At 49.2% G+C, this 18276-nt stretch overlaps 1 protein-coding gene and 1 pseudogene across 1 annotated transcript; both read right to left on the reverse strand.

Moving 5' to 3' along the window:
• Window positions 1-27: 27 nt before the first annotated feature.
• Window positions 28-5029, reverse strand: NDUFB7 (NADH:ubiquinone oxidoreductase subunit B7). Its single transcript, XM_008157967.3, has 3 exons — window positions 4832-5029; window positions 605-773; window positions 28-197 (listed from the first exon to the last, which is right to left on the reverse strand). The coding sequence occupies exons 1-3, from the start codon at window positions 4941-4943 to the stop codon at window positions 89-91; spliced, it is 390 nt and encodes a 129-aa protein (XP_008156189.1). The 5' UTR covers window positions 4944-5029; the 3' UTR covers window positions 28-88.
• A 248-nt stretch (window positions 5030-5277) lies between these two features.
• Window positions 5278-5456, reverse strand: LOC129149606 (U1 spliceosomal RNA; annotated as a pseudogene).
• Between the last annotated feature and the right edge of the window lie 12820 nt (window positions 5457-18276).

An 18276-nucleotide genomic window follows, 5' to 3' on the forward strand; every position in this document is an offset into this window, starting at 1 on the left:
CCAGTATACCACAGGAATAGGCAGGGCTTGGGCTGAGGGCCTGAAGCTTTTATTTCTCCCCTTGTCCAAGGGTGGTGGGTGGGCCCCACTACACGGCCACCTGGCTTCTGGCCAGATCTGCCTCCCTCTGCTCCCGCCGCTTCTTTCGCTGGAGCAGCCGCCGTTCGCGCTCAAACTCCTTCATTCGCATCACGTAGCTGTGGGCAGAGCGTGAGAAAGGGCGTTATAGCTCCTTGGCCTGATTTGGCCCTCCCTTAGCCCTGGGAAGCCAACAGTGGGCTGGAACTGCACCCCAGAGCACTCTGGGAGGCCTTGGAGACCTGTGCCCCTGGTTTAAGTCTGGGGTCTGCCCCCACTCTGCCTCTGGTGGACACTGGTGAGCCCTCCTACCTGGAACCCTGGCATGGCTAATCCTCCAGGTGGCCTCAAAGATGCCTGCCCCACCTGCCTCCACCCAACACACCTCCTGAGTCTTTTTTCAACTAAGCTGGGGGCCTGGCTAGAAACTCGGGTTAGTTCACTGTCCTTTGCCTCAAGATCCTTGGGCTGAGGGGGGGTGGGGGGGTGGGGGGAGTGAGGGATAAGGGGTGGGTCTGGGGCTCACTCTAGGTGCTCGCAGTAGTCCCAGTCGTGCTGCTCGTGTTTGCAGGCCAGGAAGTTGGGGAAGCTGTCTCGCTTGCATTTCAGCAGCCGGATAAGGTAGTGAGCGCAGTAGTCTCGCTGCTGGAGCACCAGCTGTGCATCATTCATCTGCTGCTGCGTGGCCACCATCTCTGTGGGAAGGGAGTGGGTGGGACTCAGCCAGGGTGGGCTTTTGGGGGCTTAACTGCTGGAGGTTCCCCATGATGCCCTGAGTCCAGGGAGACACATGCAACCAAGAGTCACAGCTCAGGCCCGCCCCCCACAGGTCAACTGTGTGGCAGCAGGTGACTGCCATCCTCTGCCAGATGGAGTGTCCTTTTCTCATTTGTTCAAAGGCAATCCTGGACACTGAGGCCCAGACAAGGGGAGAGTCCCTGTCTCCCCATCACCCCAGGCACCTCAGCATCCACACTGGATCCTCAGCTCCCCTCTCCTCGCTCTGGGATCACTTTGCCAACAGTCCCACCCTGCAGAACCCACTTTCTCCCAGCGCTCCCCTCTGCTGGGCATAACCCAGTGTGGGGGCTGGGCTGCTGGGGTGACCTGGATCCCGGCTCTGCCCTCTCACCAGAGTGTGGCCTCTTGGAAACCCAGTTTCTTCCCCTTAGGAGTGGACTAACAGTCCCCACTCCAAAGTCAACTGAGCGAGCATGAAGGAATGAATGTAAGTGCTCAGTGGCCACCTCAATGAGAGCTGAACTAGCCACTGGGCTTGCCCCCCATCCACCTGGCAAACCTGACCTGGGACCAAGTCACCCTTCAGGAGGCTGATTGGGGCCCTTAGAAGTCTGGGTGCACACTCCATGCTGGCAATCTCCCAACTCCCCTGCAATCTCCCCCCACTGGCTTCTCTTCCCTCTGCTTCTGAACCCCGTGTCTTTGTCGCCTTCAGGCCCTGGTCCTCATCTCCTGTCCCTGCACAGAACCCCTCTGGCTTCCACACTCTGCCCACACAAGGCTCTCACAAGGGCAACTGAGACCCCAGGACACTGCTCTTCCTTAGCTTCTTTCTTGAACATTCTCTTCCCCTCCCCAGGTTTCCTCCCATCTCTGTGGCTTTGGCTTCCTGAGGTTCTTGCTGAGAGCCTTTGCTCCTTTTAATCCATGGCTTCCATCAACACCCCATAGACCAGCGGTTCTCAACCTGTGGGTCGTGACCCCTTTGGGGGTCGAATGACCCTTTCACAGGGGTCGCCTAAGACCATCGGAAAACATATTTACATTACGATTCATAACAGTAGCAAAATTACAGTTATGAAGTAGCAACGAAAATAATTTTATGGTTGGGGCTCACCACAACATGAGGAACTGTATTAAAGGGTCTTGGCATTAGGAAGGTTGAGAACCACTGCCATAGACCATTAAGCCCCAACTCGGTACCCCCACCCTCACCTTGTCTGAGTGCCAGGCCCATAATCCACCTGTAGCCCCCCTGCTGGTTTCCATGGCAATGTGACTGCTACCTGCACCTGGCACAATCAGTCAGCGGTTAGGATTTATGGAGTACCTAGGTGTTAGGGATCTTGCTCTTGGAGGGACACACTACAAACAGGTGGAGCCAATGTCACAGAATGTCCACAATGCTAAGTACCGGAAAATAAAGCAAGGGAGAGAGGCAGTGTTGGGGTGGGTCACAATTTTAGATGAAGGGGTCCTTTAGAAAGTGGCATCTGAAAGTGAGGGATGAGACATGAAGACACCTGGGGGAAGAGCATTCCAGTAGGGGAGCAACAGGTGCAAAGGCCTGAAGGTGAGGGGACAGGCCTTGGGACGCCCCAGGGATCTGGGTTGAGCATGTGGTCTGAGTGGGCTTGCTGAGTGCAAGATGCTCCTTAACACTGTGGAGAGACGCCAAGTAGGCAGCGAGGTCCATGAGTCAGGTTCAGGGTCAAGGCCCAGCTGGAAGTAAAAACTTGGGAGCACTGGGACACAGAAGGCATCTGAAGCTAGGGAACTAGCAGAGAACCCTAGGGAGTGAGTGGAGACCCTGGGCCTCCCCAATATTTACGATACGGGGAGTGGAGGGAGAATCAGTGAAGGAGCCCACACTGAGGTGGGCAGGAGGGGGGATCCTGGCAGCCAGGTGAGGAAGGGGCTTTCACGAAGAGGCAGCGATCAGCTATGCCTGGCACTGCTGCAGTGGGGCCGGTTAGAACTGGGAATTGACACGGGGTATAGCAATAGTGTGTGCGACAAACTGGATCAGAGCTCTTGCAGTGAAGTGGAGAGAGCTGGAGGGGGAGGGGGTCCAGGAGAGGATTTAAAACAGTAAAAGCAACTATTGTATTTGCATGTCGATGGGAAAAACAATGTTGCAAGAGAAAGGGAGAATGATAGGGGTGCCCTTGGACAGGTGAGAGGATGGGATGGAGGTCACAAGGGGTTTTCTGGAGCAGGGCCAGATCATCTGAAGTAACAGCACAGGAGGAGTGCCAGGGAGCCATGAGAGCTCTTTTGACAGTTTCTATTTTTTTTTTTTATTTCAAAAATATGTTTTTATTGATTTTTTCAGAGAGAGGAAGGGAGAGATAGAAACATCAATGAGAATCATTGATTGGTGCCTACTGGAGATGGTGCCTGCAACCCAGGCAGGTGCCCCAACCAGGAATCAAACTGTGACCTCCTGGTTCACAGGTGGACATTCAACCACTGAGCCACACTGCTGGACTCCACTGATTTTTAGAGTGGAAGGGAGGGGGAGAGAGAGAAAAACAAGGATGTGAGAGACACATTGATTTGTTGCCTCCCGCACGTGCCTGACTAGGACCTGGGATCGAACCTGCAACTTGACTGGAATCGAACCCGAGACCCTTCAGTGCGTGGGCCAACGCTCTAACCACTGAGCCAAATAGGGAAACAGCTTCTATTTTCTGAATAAGAGAATTCAAAGTGACTAGCTGAAAGGAGGTACTAGAGTCAGAGAGAAGGATGGGACACTCATCTAGGAGGGAGGGGGTGAAGGAAGGGCCAGGAAATGTATCAGCAAAGCCAGCAGCAGGAAGGATCAACCAGAGGGTTGATGGGGAGAACAGTTGTAGAGGCTGTTTTTCTCCCATGATGTTCAGCTGGATAGGGACAGAAGCCAAGGAGAGCTGGGCTTAACCAGGGTTGTATTTAGCCGAGCAGGAGGCTGTGGGTGTTTGCAAAACAGCAAAGTGGGGTGAGAGAAGCAGGGGGAAGGATTAACGTGTAAGAAGGTAGGTGGATCAATGGACTGCAAGCTCATGCAGGGCTGAACAAGTACCAGGAACCGGGCCATTGGAGGAGTCCACTTCCCAACGTTCTCTCAAATCCAGACCTCTCTGCACATCCGTCTCCCAAGTCCTCGCCCACCCGGTAGCCAGCACAACCTTTTGCCAAAGCAAATCAGATCGAGTCTCCTCGGCTTACAAACGCTGGCTCTCCCCTCTCCCGGGTCTCCGCGTGGTCAACTCCTACTCATTACCCTGAGGTCCGGCTTCCAGCTATTGCCTCCTGGAAGCCTGCCTCCATACTACTCCAAGGTGTAGACCCCCAGATCTGCCTGGGGCCGCTGTCTCACCCCCAGGGCCGCGAGTTTGCTTTAACCGGTGCCTGCTGTATCCATGGTGCCCAACTTGGGACCCTGGCCCAGGACTGGCGTTTGATGTGCTTGTGGTATTTTTACTACATTTAAAAGCAACGTGCAGCCCTGGCCGGTGCCGCTCAGTTGGTTGAGCGTCGTCCCATGCACCTAGAGGTCGCCGGTCGGGGCACATGCCCAGGTTGCGGGCTTCATCTCCGGTGTGTGCAGGAGGCAGCCCATCTATGCTTCTCTCTCTAAAATCAATAAAAACATACTTAAAAAAAGAAAGCAACGTGCACGACAGTATGTATGGCGTGAGTCCCTTTGCATTTTCTTGCATTTAAGAACAGGAGTGACATCGGGACAATGAACACGTCCCTTCGCAATGAGCCCTCCCCTGGGTCCCCGCCGGCTCCAGGACCAAGCCCAGCTCCCAGCGCCTGGTTAGCCCCCTATCGCCACTCTTCCCCCGGGTTTTCCCTCAAGCCGTGCCCTCTGCCCTGAATGCCTCCACACTCAGGCAGGGTCACGCTTGCCCTCCCTACTCCCCGCGGCCAGGTCAGTGCTGGGCCCAGCCCGGCGGACCCCGGGGTTAAGGCGTCCGCACCCCACGCTCGTTGGCCGCGCCTGCGCATTGGATCTCACCGCGCTCCTTGCGCCCGGGGAAGCCGTAGTCGGGCGGAAAGGTGGGCATCCGCAGGGGGTCTGGCTCCCCTGAGGAATCGCCCAGGTAGCGCCTGGCCAGGTGCGCTCCCATGGCTGCTGTCGCCACAGATTCCTGTGGCAGTCAGGTCACCTCGTTCCTATCCGGAAGCACTGCCCCCTCGCTAGTCTCAGCTTCCGGGTTGCGCTGGCCATCACGGGGATCATAGAGACGAATGAGTCCGGAGGACTTCCGGTATTTCTGGCGTCACCTGGTGGCTATTTGGAGACATTACAGGCGCGGTGCGCCCCTTTCAGCATCCTGTGACTGCCAATGAATGCGGGGGTGTGTAGGTTGTTTTCTTTTTTTGCCTCTGGATAGAAATCCACTTGGGTGGGGAACCGAAGGGAGGAAGGACGACGTGGGTCCGGGGCCTTCCCCTACCCTCACTGGGCGCCCCTGATCTCCCCAGGCTACAGCACAAATGGAGACATTTTTTCATATTATAATCATATTTTTTTTTTTTGGGGAAATCGCAGGGGTCAGCACATCCGGAGTGCAATGGATAAGCCTCGCCCTGGGAAAACCACCTTCGTGATCATGGTATCTCCCCTGCCAGGTAAGTATATTATAATCATATTTTTTAAAAACATGGTTTTTCACAAAAAACATTCGAATTTGTTTTAAAAAGCCTTGCATAGTATCAGTGATATATTTAGTGAATATCAAAAGTTTAAATAAAATTATTCCAAAAAAATCTTTTAGTGGATTTAATTTAAATATGCAAATAAAGTTATCTAACATATAAAAGGCTAAGCAACTGCCAGTGCTTATGATGTGCACTGACCACCAGGGGGCAGACGCTCAATGTAGGAGCTGCCGAGCTGCGGTGACTTGGCAGCAGCTGTTCTCAGGTGACAGACGGGAACCAGAGAGGAGGGAGCCCGATTCCTCGTGGGGCCACACGATTCCACCTTCGGCCGTGGGTTATGTTGTTGCTGGGGCACTGTCGGCCAAGAATTTGGCTTACTGACAAGCTGCAGTGACCATAGACATCCTTCGAGTCGTCCCAGGTGCGGCTGGCCAGGGAGGGACTGAGGGAGGTTGGCTCCAGGGCGTGTCCGGCCCCGTCTTGCCCAGTCCCACCCCGCCAGCCACCTTCTAATTAATTTCCTTTCAATGTGCACGAACCCATGCACTGGGCCACTAGTTTATAACTAAAACCATTGAGAGCCAAAATATTAAATAAATCCTATTGAATACTTTTGTGAAAATGAAACAAGTTGCAATTCTAGTATCCCTCTAGTGGCCACTGTAAAGAAGTGGTATTACAGCCCGACTACGTGACTCAGTGGTTGAGTGAGCATCTACCTATGAACCAGGAGGTCACAGTTTGATTCCCAGTCAGGACACATGCTCTGGTTGTGGACTTAATACCCAGTGGGGCAGGGGGAGGGCATGCAGGAGGCAACAGATCAATGATTCTCTCTCATCACTGATATTCTGTCTCTCTGTCCCTCTCCCTCTCTGAAATAAATAGAAGCATATATATAAAAAAAGAATTGGTATTACATTTCACACCTATTACATTAGGGCTTACCTATATGCAAATTTAAGAGTACATTATTTAATACTGCTAAATATTTCTTGGCCTCAATGTGCAACTGCAACAAATGTGCTGATTTGTTACTCTCTCTGGAACCCGTCATTGGAATACAAAGAGCAGCCATTCATTGGGAGCTTGACAGTGTTGGGAAATGATACTTGGTTATGTAAGAATAGATTTCATTAGACAAGGGGTTATGGGTTGAAGTGTGTCCCCTCACCACAAAATATAGGTTGAAGTGAAGCCCAGATGGTGTGGCTCAGTGGTTGAGCATTGACCTATGCACCAGGAGGTCACCAGTTTGATTCCTGGTCAGGGCACATGCTTGTGTTGCAGGCTCCATCCCCAGCAGGGGCTGGCCAGGGGCAGCCAATCAATGTTGATGTCTCTCTCTCATCGATGTTTCTCTCTCCCTTTCCCTCCCTCCCTCTCTAAAAATCAATAAAACATATTTAAAAAATGTGTTGAGCTCCTAACCCCTGGGACCTGTGAATGTGTCCTTATTTGAAAATAGTCTTAGTAGGTGAAATGAAGATGAGATCATTCTGGATTCAGATGGGTCCTAATCCAATGACTGGTGTCCAGCTATGCACACACAGAGAGCATCATGTGAGATGAAGGCAGCCATCGGAGTGCTGCTTCTGCAAGCCAAGGGATGCAATGGATCCCGTCAGGAAGGCTCCTCTTCCGGAGCCTTCATAGCGAGCGCGGCCCTGCCCCACGCCATATTCTGCACTTTCAGCCTCCAGAACCCTGAGACTAAATTCTTGCTGTTTTAAGCCACCTACTTTGTGGAACTTTGTTATGGCAACCTTAGGAAACGAATACACAAGATATTTGTCTTTTCTCCTACATAAGCTTGTCTTCCTCATACTCCAAAGCAGCATCTGCTTCCATCATCGGCAGAACCAGAACCTCAGGATTCAGACACAGTAGGACATCAGCCAGAGAGGCTGGGAAGCACTCCCCTGGGGCCTGAATGGCTTCAATATCAGGACGTTTAGTTATGGTTGTTCTATGCCAGCTCTATCTCCTGGGACAGCAATGACCTGGGTTCTTCAGAAAATTTATTTTGTGTTTGTAATAGGTAAGGTCCCTCCACTTGGGCCAGCTGGGGATTCCTGCCATGTGAGAGAACAGGTGTCCTGGGTCAGAATCCTAGTAGTATGGCCTGGACAAGGGCCTTGAGCTCTCTGTAAAATGGAAATGTTGTAATGATATGAGGTGCTTAGAGAAGTGTTTGGCACACAGTGTTAGATAAGTATTACTTATTATTACTACTTCATGCTTTTTTGGGGGTCTTTTTTGTTAATCCTCACCTGAGGATATTTCCCCATTGCTTTTTAGAGAGAGTGGAAGGGAGAGGGAGAGACAGAGAGAAACCTCGATGTGAGAGAGACACATCAATTGGTTGCCTCCCGCACACACTCTGACCAGGGCTGGGGAACCTGCAACCAAGGTACGTGACCTTGACCGGAATTGAACCTGGGACCCGTCAGTCTGCAGGCTGACGCTCTATCCACTGAGCCAAACCAGCTAGGGCCATACTTCTTTAATGAATGGCCGTTTCAGAACTTTGAGGACATAGAGGTGACCAAGAAGAGAAGGGGCGGGGTGGAGGGAATCTCTCTCCACTGACAGTCCCATGAGGGACTTTAATATAACCTGTAGGGCGTCAAACAGTGGTCCCTCTCCAAGATATATCCATGCCCTTATCCTCAGAACCTGTGAATGTGACCTTATTTGGAAAAAGTGCCTTTGCAAGTGTAATTAAGCTATGAATCTTGAAGGAAGAGTAAGGGTCTGGGACAGCTGGAGGCGGTGGTGGTAACTAGGATGAATGGTTTCCACCAGTGGTAACTCCTCCAAATTCTTCTTTGGGCCCTAGCTGGCTTGGCTCAGTGGATAGAGCATCGGCCTCAGACTGAAGGGTCCCAGGTTCAATTCTGGTCAAGGGCACATGCCTGGGTTGCTGGCTCCATCCCCAGTTGGGGGTGAGGCAGCTGATTAATGAGTCTCTTTCATCATTGATGTTTCTATCCCTCTCTTCCCCTCCCTTCCTCTCTGAAATAAATGAAAAAAAAAAAAAAAAAAACCAAAACCAAAAACAAAAAAAAAAAACAAAAAACAAATTCGTCTTCGGACCACAACTCTCAGAATAACTTTACGAAAGGAAAGGTATTTCGCATCTGTCCGATCCACGGAGAAATGGCCAACGTGCTCCGTAACAGAGTCAGACTGGTTTTCTATCTCCAGTTTGTTTTTCTATTTCCAACTCTCAGGGTGCACCTGTCAAAAGGGAAATCAGAGGGAAGGTGGGGTGGGGAGGGTGGGTGGGAAAGAATCAACCAAAGAACTTATCTATATATATAAAATGCAAAGTGACCCCTTGGGAGTTTGACTGGAGACCAGGAGTTTGATCACTCGCTATGATGTGCGCTGACCACCAGGGGGTGGCGCGGAATGAAGGAAGGCCCTGGCCCACAGCCAGAAGGCCCCGATCGGCCCTGATCACCAGCCAGGCCTAGGGACCCTACCTGTGCACGAATTTTGTGCACCGGGCCTCTAGTATGTATATATGCATCACCCATGGATACAGACAATAGCGTGGTGAAGGCCTGGGGTGGGGTGTGGGTGTGGGTGGGCTAGAAGGGGCCAATGGGGGGGGTGGGTAAAGGGGACATATTTAATACTTTCAACAATAAAGACTTAAAAAAAAGAGAAATCAGATCATGCCATTTCTCTGCTCAAACCCTCTTTTAGTCCCCCCCACCCCCCCATTTCATGTGGAGTAAAAGCTGGACCCAGCCTGGAAGTGGGAGGTCTGGGTGCCGGGGTTCTTGTCCCAGCCTTACAAAGGGTTCAGCAATCTGGAGAAAGGAGCTGCACATAGATTATTAAAGAGTACGGAGACGATAGATAATTTTGAAAGGCGTTGGGGGTCAGAGGAGCTTCAGCTAAAGGAACTGAAAGACTACCCCTTGTCTAAGGACTCCGTGCTATTTATTAACACAATTTGTCCTAAGGCAAGGTGGAGACATACACTTCAAAGGGTAAGGTTTCAAAGGGTAGGATACAGAAGCATTGTCAGTTTGGGGAATAGCCTACAGCTGTTCAGGTGTTTGGCCAACAGGAGGCAATAAAATGCCCTGAGCTGTCTGGCAGCAAGCAATCCTATTCAGGTTTGGGGGAAGTGCCGTTTAGCCATTCCAACAGGTAAACTACATATGTGGCTCAGCCCTTGTTGAGCCACCCAAGCTTCACCAACCTTTTGATGAAACTCTTTTTTTTTTTTAATATTTTCTTTTTTTTTATTTTTTATTTTATTTTATTTATTTATTTTTTTAATGAATCTTTATTGTTCAGATTACAATTGTTTCTCCTTTTTCCCCACTTATCTCCCCACCACCCAGTTCCCACCCCCCCTCTGCCCTTACCTCCCCCCCCCCGCTGTCCTTATCCATAGGTGTATGATTTTTGTCCAGTCTCTTCCCATACTCCCTACACAGACACCCCTTTCCCCCTGAGAATTATCAATCCACTCCCATTCTATGCCTCTGATTCTATTATATTCACCAGTTTATTCTGTTCCTCAGATTTTTAATTCACTTGACTTTTAGATTCACTTGTTGATGGATATGTATTTGTTGTTCATAATTTTTATCTTTCTTCTTCTTTTTCCTCTTTTTAAGGAATACCTTTCAGCATTTCATATAATGCTGATTTGGTGGTGATGAACTCCTTTAGCTTTTTCTTATCTGTGAAGGTCTTTATCTGCCCTTCAATTCTGAATGATAACTTTGCTGGGTAGAATAGTCTTGGTTGTAGGTTCCTGCTATTCATCACTTTGAATATTTCTTGCCACTCCCGTCTGGCCTGCATGGTTTCTGTTGAGAAATTAGCTGATAATCGTATGGGAGCTCCCTTGTAGGTAACTAACTGTTTTTCTCTTGCTGCTTGTAAGATTCTCTCTTTGTCTTTTGCTCTTGGCATTTTAATTATGATGTGTCTTGGTGTAGTCCTCTTTGGATTCCTTTTGTTTGGAGTTCTGTGCGCTTCCTGGACTTGTAAGTCTATTTCTTTCATCAGGTGGGGGAAGTTTTCGTTCATTATTTCTTCAAATAGGTTTTCAGCATCTTGCTCTCTCTCTTCTTCTGGTACCCCCATAATTCTGATGTTGGTTCGCTTGAAGTTGTCCCAGAGGCTTCTTACACTATCTTCAACTTTCTGAATTCTCTTCTCTTCATGCTTCTCTGGAGGAGTGTCCTTGGCCTCTTTGTATTCCAAATTTTTGAGTTGATTCTTGCAATCCTCTAGTCTGCTTTTGGGTCTCTGTATAATATTTTTTATCTCAGTCAGTGTATGTTTAATTTCTAGTTGGTCCTCATGGAATTTATCAGCCTTTTCCATGAAATTCTTGAAAAACCTTATAACCGTGGTTTTGAACTCTATGTCCAATCGCTTGTTTTCCTCCATTTCTTTGATTTGTGATCTGTTTCCTTGCCTTCTCATATTCTCTGCTTCTCTGAGTTGGTAGGGTAGTTTTGTGTACTAGGTGTCCTATTGGTTCAACGGGTCAGCCTCCCAGTTACTTGAGGTGGACACTCTTGGTGTACCCTTGTGTACTGTGTGTTCCCCAGCAGGAGCTACAGTAAGGGCTAGTTTTCTCCTCCTTTGCTTGGGCAGTTTTGGAGCAATCTGACTGGAGCTGCAGTTGGTTAAGCTGCCACAGAACAGGCCATTTATATGTAAAAGCCGCTGTGTGGAGCCTGGGCGGGTTTGTAGAATGTGCGGGGCGGGGCCTCAGGGTGGGGCCTCAGGGCTGGGTGAGGTCTCAGGGCGTCACTAGGCTGGGGCGTGGCCAACAGCGATGGCTGCCGTCAGCCGTCTCTGCCTTTCCCGTTTCCAAGTCCCTGCGCCCCGCGCTCCAGCGCAGTAAACAATGATTGCTGGGCGCACCACCGCAAAAAAGTCACTCTCACTTTCCGACCCAATGGCCGAGAGTCCAGCTTCTCCCCGTAGGTGTCTGGGTCCCCCGAGTGTCCCCAGAAACTGGATTTCAGAGTGATCAGGAGCTTGTCTCCCTGCGGGTTGAAGAAAAGCCGCGCACCCAGCCGCCCACTGCCGGCCCGATTCGCGTGCCTCCGTACCTCAGCTTTTCAGCGATTGTGCTCCTTTCTGTTCTTAGCTGTCAGTCTTCCACTCAGCCAGCTTTCCCGTGGTTCTGGGTGGTAGACGTTTTTGTCTTTTAGTTGTGTTTTTGAAATTGTTGTGTGAGGCAGCAGATTAGTTGTTTAACTATGCCGCCATCTTGGTTCCTCCAGTAGCAACCTTTTGATGAAACTCTTGTAATTATTACATACTGGAATTGGTTCCTGGCATCTGGGGTGTAGGGCCCCAGGCTCTGTATTTATCACATGTTCCCAGGTGATGGTGATGTTATTGGTCTGGGGAGCACCCTGGGAGGACTGCCGAGCTAGACTTTCATGTGTGGAAATGGGGGAGTGGCCACTCTATACTAAGTGGAAAAGGCAGCTTTGGAGAATAGACCGGTGGTGATGGAGACTTCCCTTCCCCAGGCCACGGCCTGCATTTGTGCCCTTCCTGACTCTGGAGCAGCACTCACATGTGGTCTTTGTGAAGGGCACTCCTGGAGCTGTGCAGTGTACAACCTGTACAGCTGTACCAGGCAGCCCCGCCCTGCCCGGCCCTGGGCGTCTCTCCTCCCCCTCCCTTTTTCTGTACTCACGGAGGCAATTTAAGGTCCCAGACCCCCTGGATGACCGAGGGAAGTGACAGCCTCTTTCAGGGATACTCAGTTTACTCATCAGTGATACCTCGTGCCATCTAGCCTGAGATCCATTTGACCTATTTATCTTGTTTTCCGTCTCTTCTCTTCTCAAACGGCAGCTTGGTGGAGCAGGGAATATTGTCTGTCTTGTTCATTGCTATATTCCCCGCACGTAGAATGGAGCTGGCCCACCATGGGTGCTTAGCCAATACTTGTCAAGTCCACAAATGAATAGATGCAAGGGGTGGTTTGGAGGAGTCAGTTAGATGGTTGGGTGCATGAAAAGCGCTCACTGCCTGGCACCTAGTCAGCACCCAATACATGCTCTCTAACCAAGCGGTCAACCAGAAGGCACTCCCTCCTGGGTCCAGTCATGTCACTGGAGGCTGAAGGGGGCCAAGCCAGGGATGACTCTGGGTGGGGGGTGGAATGGGGCCCATTCTGTCCTGAGGTCCTTGGACTTAGATGCTTCAGTCTGTCCTGTCCATGCTCAGAGTTGGGGACCTGGGGGAGATGATGTTAGGGTGAGGGTGGTATTAGGCAGCCTGTGCAAGGATAATGAGGGAGGGGCTGGGCCTTAGTTATCTGTGCCCAGAACCTTCCTGTTTTCTCTCTACCAACCAGCTGACAAGGAGACCTTCCTGTGCCCCCCCAGGTGCCCTGGTTCGCTGCCCACAGCTTCTCTGCACCTCCTTCCTCCCTCCCTCGCTCTCCTGGCCTGCCCCAGGCAGGGCTGCTCTGGCATTTTGTGAGCAGAACAGCCTCAGAGGCCCCAAGTGGACCGGGGGTGGAGAAGGAAACTTTGGGCAGCGTCTGTGTCTCGGCATGGTCTGCTGGCTGGGAGATCGGAACCTCTGGGTAATTCAGTTCCGGGGGAGGAGGAAAAACAAGGTTAGTGAGGCCTGGCCAGAAAACCCCGGGGAGTGTGTGTGTGGGGGCCTCCTCCCTGCCCGGGGCGCAAACAGGACGCTTGCCTCTAAGCTGGTCCAGACGCTCTGCCTGCGTGGAGGGTGGCTGGCTGGCTGGTGCTGAGGACGCGTGAGCCTGGAGAGGCCTGGCCGGGCAGTGGCCTTAGTCAGTGCTTGGTGGGTAGGATGTTACTCATTCATTCAACAAACATTCGTTGGACACCGACTGTGTGCCAGGCCATGGAGCTGAGCTTCCAATGGTGGGGAAGACAGGCAGTGGCAAGAGAAAGAAGTGAGATATATGGAATGTCAGGTGGGGATAACTTTTAGGGAGAAACATAATGGTGGAACGTACGAGAAGGGCTGGCTTGGGAATTTACACAGGGTCATTTTAGAAAGTCTCACAGAGAAGGGGCCATTGGATTCAAGACTTCCTGTTTCTCAGACGCATCGGGAGCTTGTTGTCCTCAGGGCCTTGGCACAGCCTGAAATGCTCTTCCTCCAGAAATCCAGGCCTTCCCCCACCTCCTTTGGTCTATTTCAATTGTCAGGCCTTTTCCTAATCACCTTCTTCTTCCTTTAAAATTGAGGTATAATTGACATATAACATTATATTAGTTTCAGGTGTACAACATAATGATTCAATATTTGTATATCTTGCAAAATGATCACCACAATATGTCTAGGTCACAACTGTCACCACACATCGTTACAATTTTTTTCTTGTGATGAGAACTTTTAAGATCTGCTTACTCTCTGGCCCGGCCGGTGTGGCTCAGTGGTGGAGCATCAACTTATGAACCAGGAATTCCAGGTTCCATTCCCGGCCCCATTCCCGGTCAGGGCACATGCCTGGGTTGCAGGCTCGATCCCCAGTGTGGGGCGTACAGGAGGCAGCCAATCAATGATTCTCTCTCGTCATTGATGTTTCTGTCTCTCTCTCCCTCTCCCTTCCTCTCTGAAATCAATAAAAATATATATTAAAAAAAAGGACACATGTGAAAGTCATGTTTTTATGAGTGTTCTTTGTTCATGTAGTTCTGAACAGTGTTCAGAGATATAGACAATTCTGTGATGCATGTAGAAAAGTCTAGAAGCACATGTGAAAAAGATATTTCTAGCTCTAGTCTGGTAGCTCAGTTAAGAGCATCGTTCTGATACACCAAAGTTGTGGGTTTGATTCCTGGTCAGGGCACATACAAAAATCAACCAATGAATGCATGATTAAATGGAACAACAAATCAATGTCTCTTTCTCTCTCTCTCAAATCAATAAATAAAAATATATTTCTAAGAGTATTATCTAAAAAAAATAACAAAATAATTTATTCTCTTAGCATCTTTCAAATATACCTGATCATCTTCTTAAACATAAGCATTTAATGTCCCAACTTTCCCTCTTAGCACTGTTTTACCTGCACCCCACATGGTTTGATAGGTCACACTTTCACTTTCATTCAGTTAAAAATACTTGTAATTTTTGACTTCCTCTTTGATGCGTGGATGTGACTTGATTTCTGAATATTTGCAGATTTTCCAGATATCAGTCTATGATTTATAGTTTAATTTGGTTCTGGTCTGAGAACATGCTGTGTATGATTTCCATTTTGTGATCTTCCTTTTTATTGCAAGGGATTTTTTTTTCACCGGTGGATTCCTAGAACCTAGCACAGGGCCTAACACATAGTAGGTGGTCAATACATAACTGTTGAGTGGATGAACAAATGACTGAACCCCTCATCCCTTTGGATGTATCAGGAGATAGTTGCTCAGAGATGTTGTTTTCCCCCTGAGGTCACACAGAAGAATGGGGCAGAGCCGGGGTCAGCCTGGGCCCATGGTCTTATGTTATACCCAGTGGATGGGACTGGATTCCACTGCCAGAGCCTCCCTGCCTGCTGTGAGCCAGGCCCTGAGGGATGGCCTAGGGGCCATGTGGCCATCACTCCCACACAGCGAGTCCATCCACTGCACTTACCTTGCTCCAGGGCCACTCCCCTCAAAAGACGCCCTTGATAGGCAGAGATGCTATTGATCCTCTTGGCTGGTGTATCCCACTTCTATCTCTGTCCTCTCTCTTCCATGACCCCCCAAAACCACACATATGTTCCCCCTGTGTGCTCCACGGGTGTTTGCTGGGTGAACAGCTCTTTCTTCCTTCCTTCTCAGACTTCCCCAACGTCAGAAGGAGACCATCCCTATCATTTATTGTAACAGGGGACAGCCTGGCCCCCGGTTAGCTTTCTCTGGAAAGGGAGGCTGGTCTGCTGCCCCTACCCGCTCAGCTAGGCCTGGGGCCACCCACCTCCCTCTGTGTTGGGGACAGTTTTCCACTTGTCAAGACTGCTGATTGCCAATATTGAGACTGTGAGTTGAGATATAAATTCTGCTTTGTGGAAGCCACTCTTGTTCCGAATCTCTGTCACGGCACCTCAGCCTGCTACTCTAACCTGAACGTGGGCTGGATGGGATTTCCTTGTTGTTGAAGCCAACCTGAGTTGTGTTTCCTTTTAATGGTAGTGGAAAGCCCCTACAAAGCGGATTGGGGTATTGTCCTTTGGGGTATGTAATAGTTTCCTATGGTTATTATATCAAAATATCACAAATTTAGTGACTCAAGACAACAGAACTTAATTCTTTTATAGCTCTGGAGGTTAGAAGTTCAAATTATTTCATTTGGCTTGAACCAAGTTATCAGCAGGCCTTTCCTCAGAGAGTCTTGTGGAAGAGTCTATTTTCTTGCCTTCCTGAGAGTCTCCCTTGCTAGGGAGAGCTGCCTTCCTGGTCTCATGGCCTCTTCCTGTGTCTTTAAGGCCACCAGTATGGCATATAGCTTTGGAGAAAGGAGAGGGAGCCCTGACTGGTGTGGCTCATGGGTGACAGTGTCGGCCCACAAACCAGAGGGTTGGGGTGCGTGCAGGAGACAACTAGTTGATGTGTCTCTCTCATGTTGATGTTTCTCTCTGTCTCTGTCTCTGTCTTTGTCTCTCTCTCTGTTTCTGTTCCCCGCCCCATTCCTTTCATTCTCTAAAAATTGATGGAAAGAATTTCCTCAGGTGAGGATAAAAAAAAAGGGAGGGAGGGAGATTGAGACACAGAGACACACAGAGAGAAGGCCATGTTAAGACAGAGGCAAAGATTGGAGTGATGTGGCCACAAGCCAAGGGATGCCAGGAGCCCCCAGAAGCTGAAAGTCAGGAAGGTTCCCTGCCCAGAGCCTTCAGAGAGAGCATGACCCTGCTGACACCTTTATTTTAGACGTCTCCTCCCTCTAGATAGATGATATACAAATAAAATATTTAAAAAATAAAAAAGGAAAAAATCCATGATGAACAAAATAGCAAAAGTTTAAATCAAGACAAGCTGTTGTTTGCTTTTCTTCCAGCTTTTTTGAGGTTCAAAAATTGTATATATTTAAGGTGCATAATCTGATGACCCAATGTACATATACATTGTAAAATATTCACCACAACCAAGCCAACTAACATATTCATCACATCACAGTTACCATTTTCCTTTTTTTTGTAGTGAGAACACTCAAGATCTACCCTCTTAGCAAATTTCAAGTACACAATACAATATTGTCAACTAGTCACATTACTTACACCACAGCTCTCCAGCACTTATTCATCGTGTATACCTGAAGCTTTGTAACCCTTGATAAACATCTCCCCATTTTCCTCTCCCTTTGGCCCCTGGCAACCACCTCTCTGCTTTTATTAGTTTGACTATCTTGAGGACCAAGGGGGAAGCAGGTCGACCAAGGTGGAGGTTATGACCGTAATTCAGGTGAAAGATGATGGTGGCTCATACCAGGAGGTGAGAAGGGCCCAGATGCTGGATATATTGTGAAGGCAGAGCCAACTAGACTTACTAACATTTGACCAGAAGAGAGGAAGACTCATAGGGCTGAAAGTGACTAATGTCTTGGGGGCTAGAACCTTTGGCACCTGGGTTGAGCTGAGACTTTTGAGTGGAGGCCCTCCCTGTGACCTCCATGTGGCTTAGGCTTTCTCATGACATGGCTCTGGGAGCACGTGTTCTGACAGATCCAGGTGGAAGCTGCATGGCAGATGTTACTTCCATAGCATTCTATTGGTTATAAGAGACTAAGGCCAGTCCAGATTTAGTGGGAAGAGAATTAGACTCTATTCCTTAAGTAGCACCAAAGTCACATTTCATAAGACCATGCAGGACATGAGATATGCTTTTGAAAATTCCCTTTGCCATAGCCATGGAATGAGAGAGAAGGGAGGAGCCATAGACAATTCTAAGGCTGTTGGGCCCAAAGACCAATGGCAGTCCTTTTGAGAAATACAAGTTGGCTGCCCTCTTGAGCAGAGTTCTCCAAATAGCTTCAGGCTGGTTATTTCAGTTTGATCACAGGAAACTACCATATCCTTGCTGTATCAAAAGAGGCAACCACTCCTACTGCAGCCTTTTTTTTTCTGTCTATCTTTTCACTTCATGCTGTGTTGGGTGTGAGTCAAGACCTCATCTTTTGGCTTTCCCATGGGGTAGATAGACCTCTTTCTCTCTTCAACTTTTCCTTTTTAAATACCCACCAAGGTTAAACTAAGTGTGAAAACTTCCTTTGCAAGTTCTGTGTATATGATTATAGTAGCCCGGTTTAAAGATGGTCCTAATGATGCTTACATCTTGGTATTCACACCCTTGTGCAGTCTCCTTCCACAATGACTCACAGGTGGTCCATTTGACAAATAAAGATAGTGGAGATCATAATTTGGGATTGTAGATTTAGACCATAAAAGGCACTGTGGTTTCCACCTTAGCCTCCACTATGTTGAGAGGACAACCAATCACCCTTTGTGGAGGCTCCCATGGTGAGGAACAGTGAAGTCATGTGAAGGCTCCATCTTGGAAGAGGCTCGTTTAGCCCCAGTTGAACCTTCAGATGATTGCAGCCCTGACCAACAAATTGACTGCAAACAAGTGAGCGATCCCAAGCAAGAACCACCCAGCTAAGCTGCTCTTGCGTTCCTGAACCACAGGACATATGAGAAAAGTGCTATTGTTGTTTTAAGTCACTAAGTTTTGGGGTAATTTTTTAATGCAGTCATAGCTAATTGATCCAGTGTCCTAGCACTTCACTTGGGAATGTGGGAGTACTTAGCACCTGTCA

Source organism: Eptesicus fuscus, chromosome 6, assembly GCF_027574615.1.
Source record: "Eptesicus fuscus isolate TK198812 chromosome 6, DD_ASM_mEF_20220401, whole genome shotgun sequence".
NCBI lineage: Eukaryota > Metazoa > Chordata > Mammalia > Chiroptera > Vespertilionidae > Eptesicus > Eptesicus fuscus.

Excerpts from the sequence above, each read along its gene's own strand:
- NDUFB7 (XM_008157967.3), bottom strand. The coding sequence starts at position 4,943 with ATGGGAGCGCACCTGGCCAGGCGCTACCTGGGCGATTCCTCAGGGGAG. Across the intron at positions 774-4,831 it reads CCCCGGGCGCAAGGAGCGCG|AGATGGTGGCCACGCAGCAG; the intron begins GTGAGATCCAAT and ends CCCTTCCCACAG. Across the intron at positions 198-604 it reads GACTACTGCGAGCACCTAGA|CTACGTGATGCGAATGAAGG; the intron begins GTGAGCCCCAGA and ends CTCTGCCCACAG.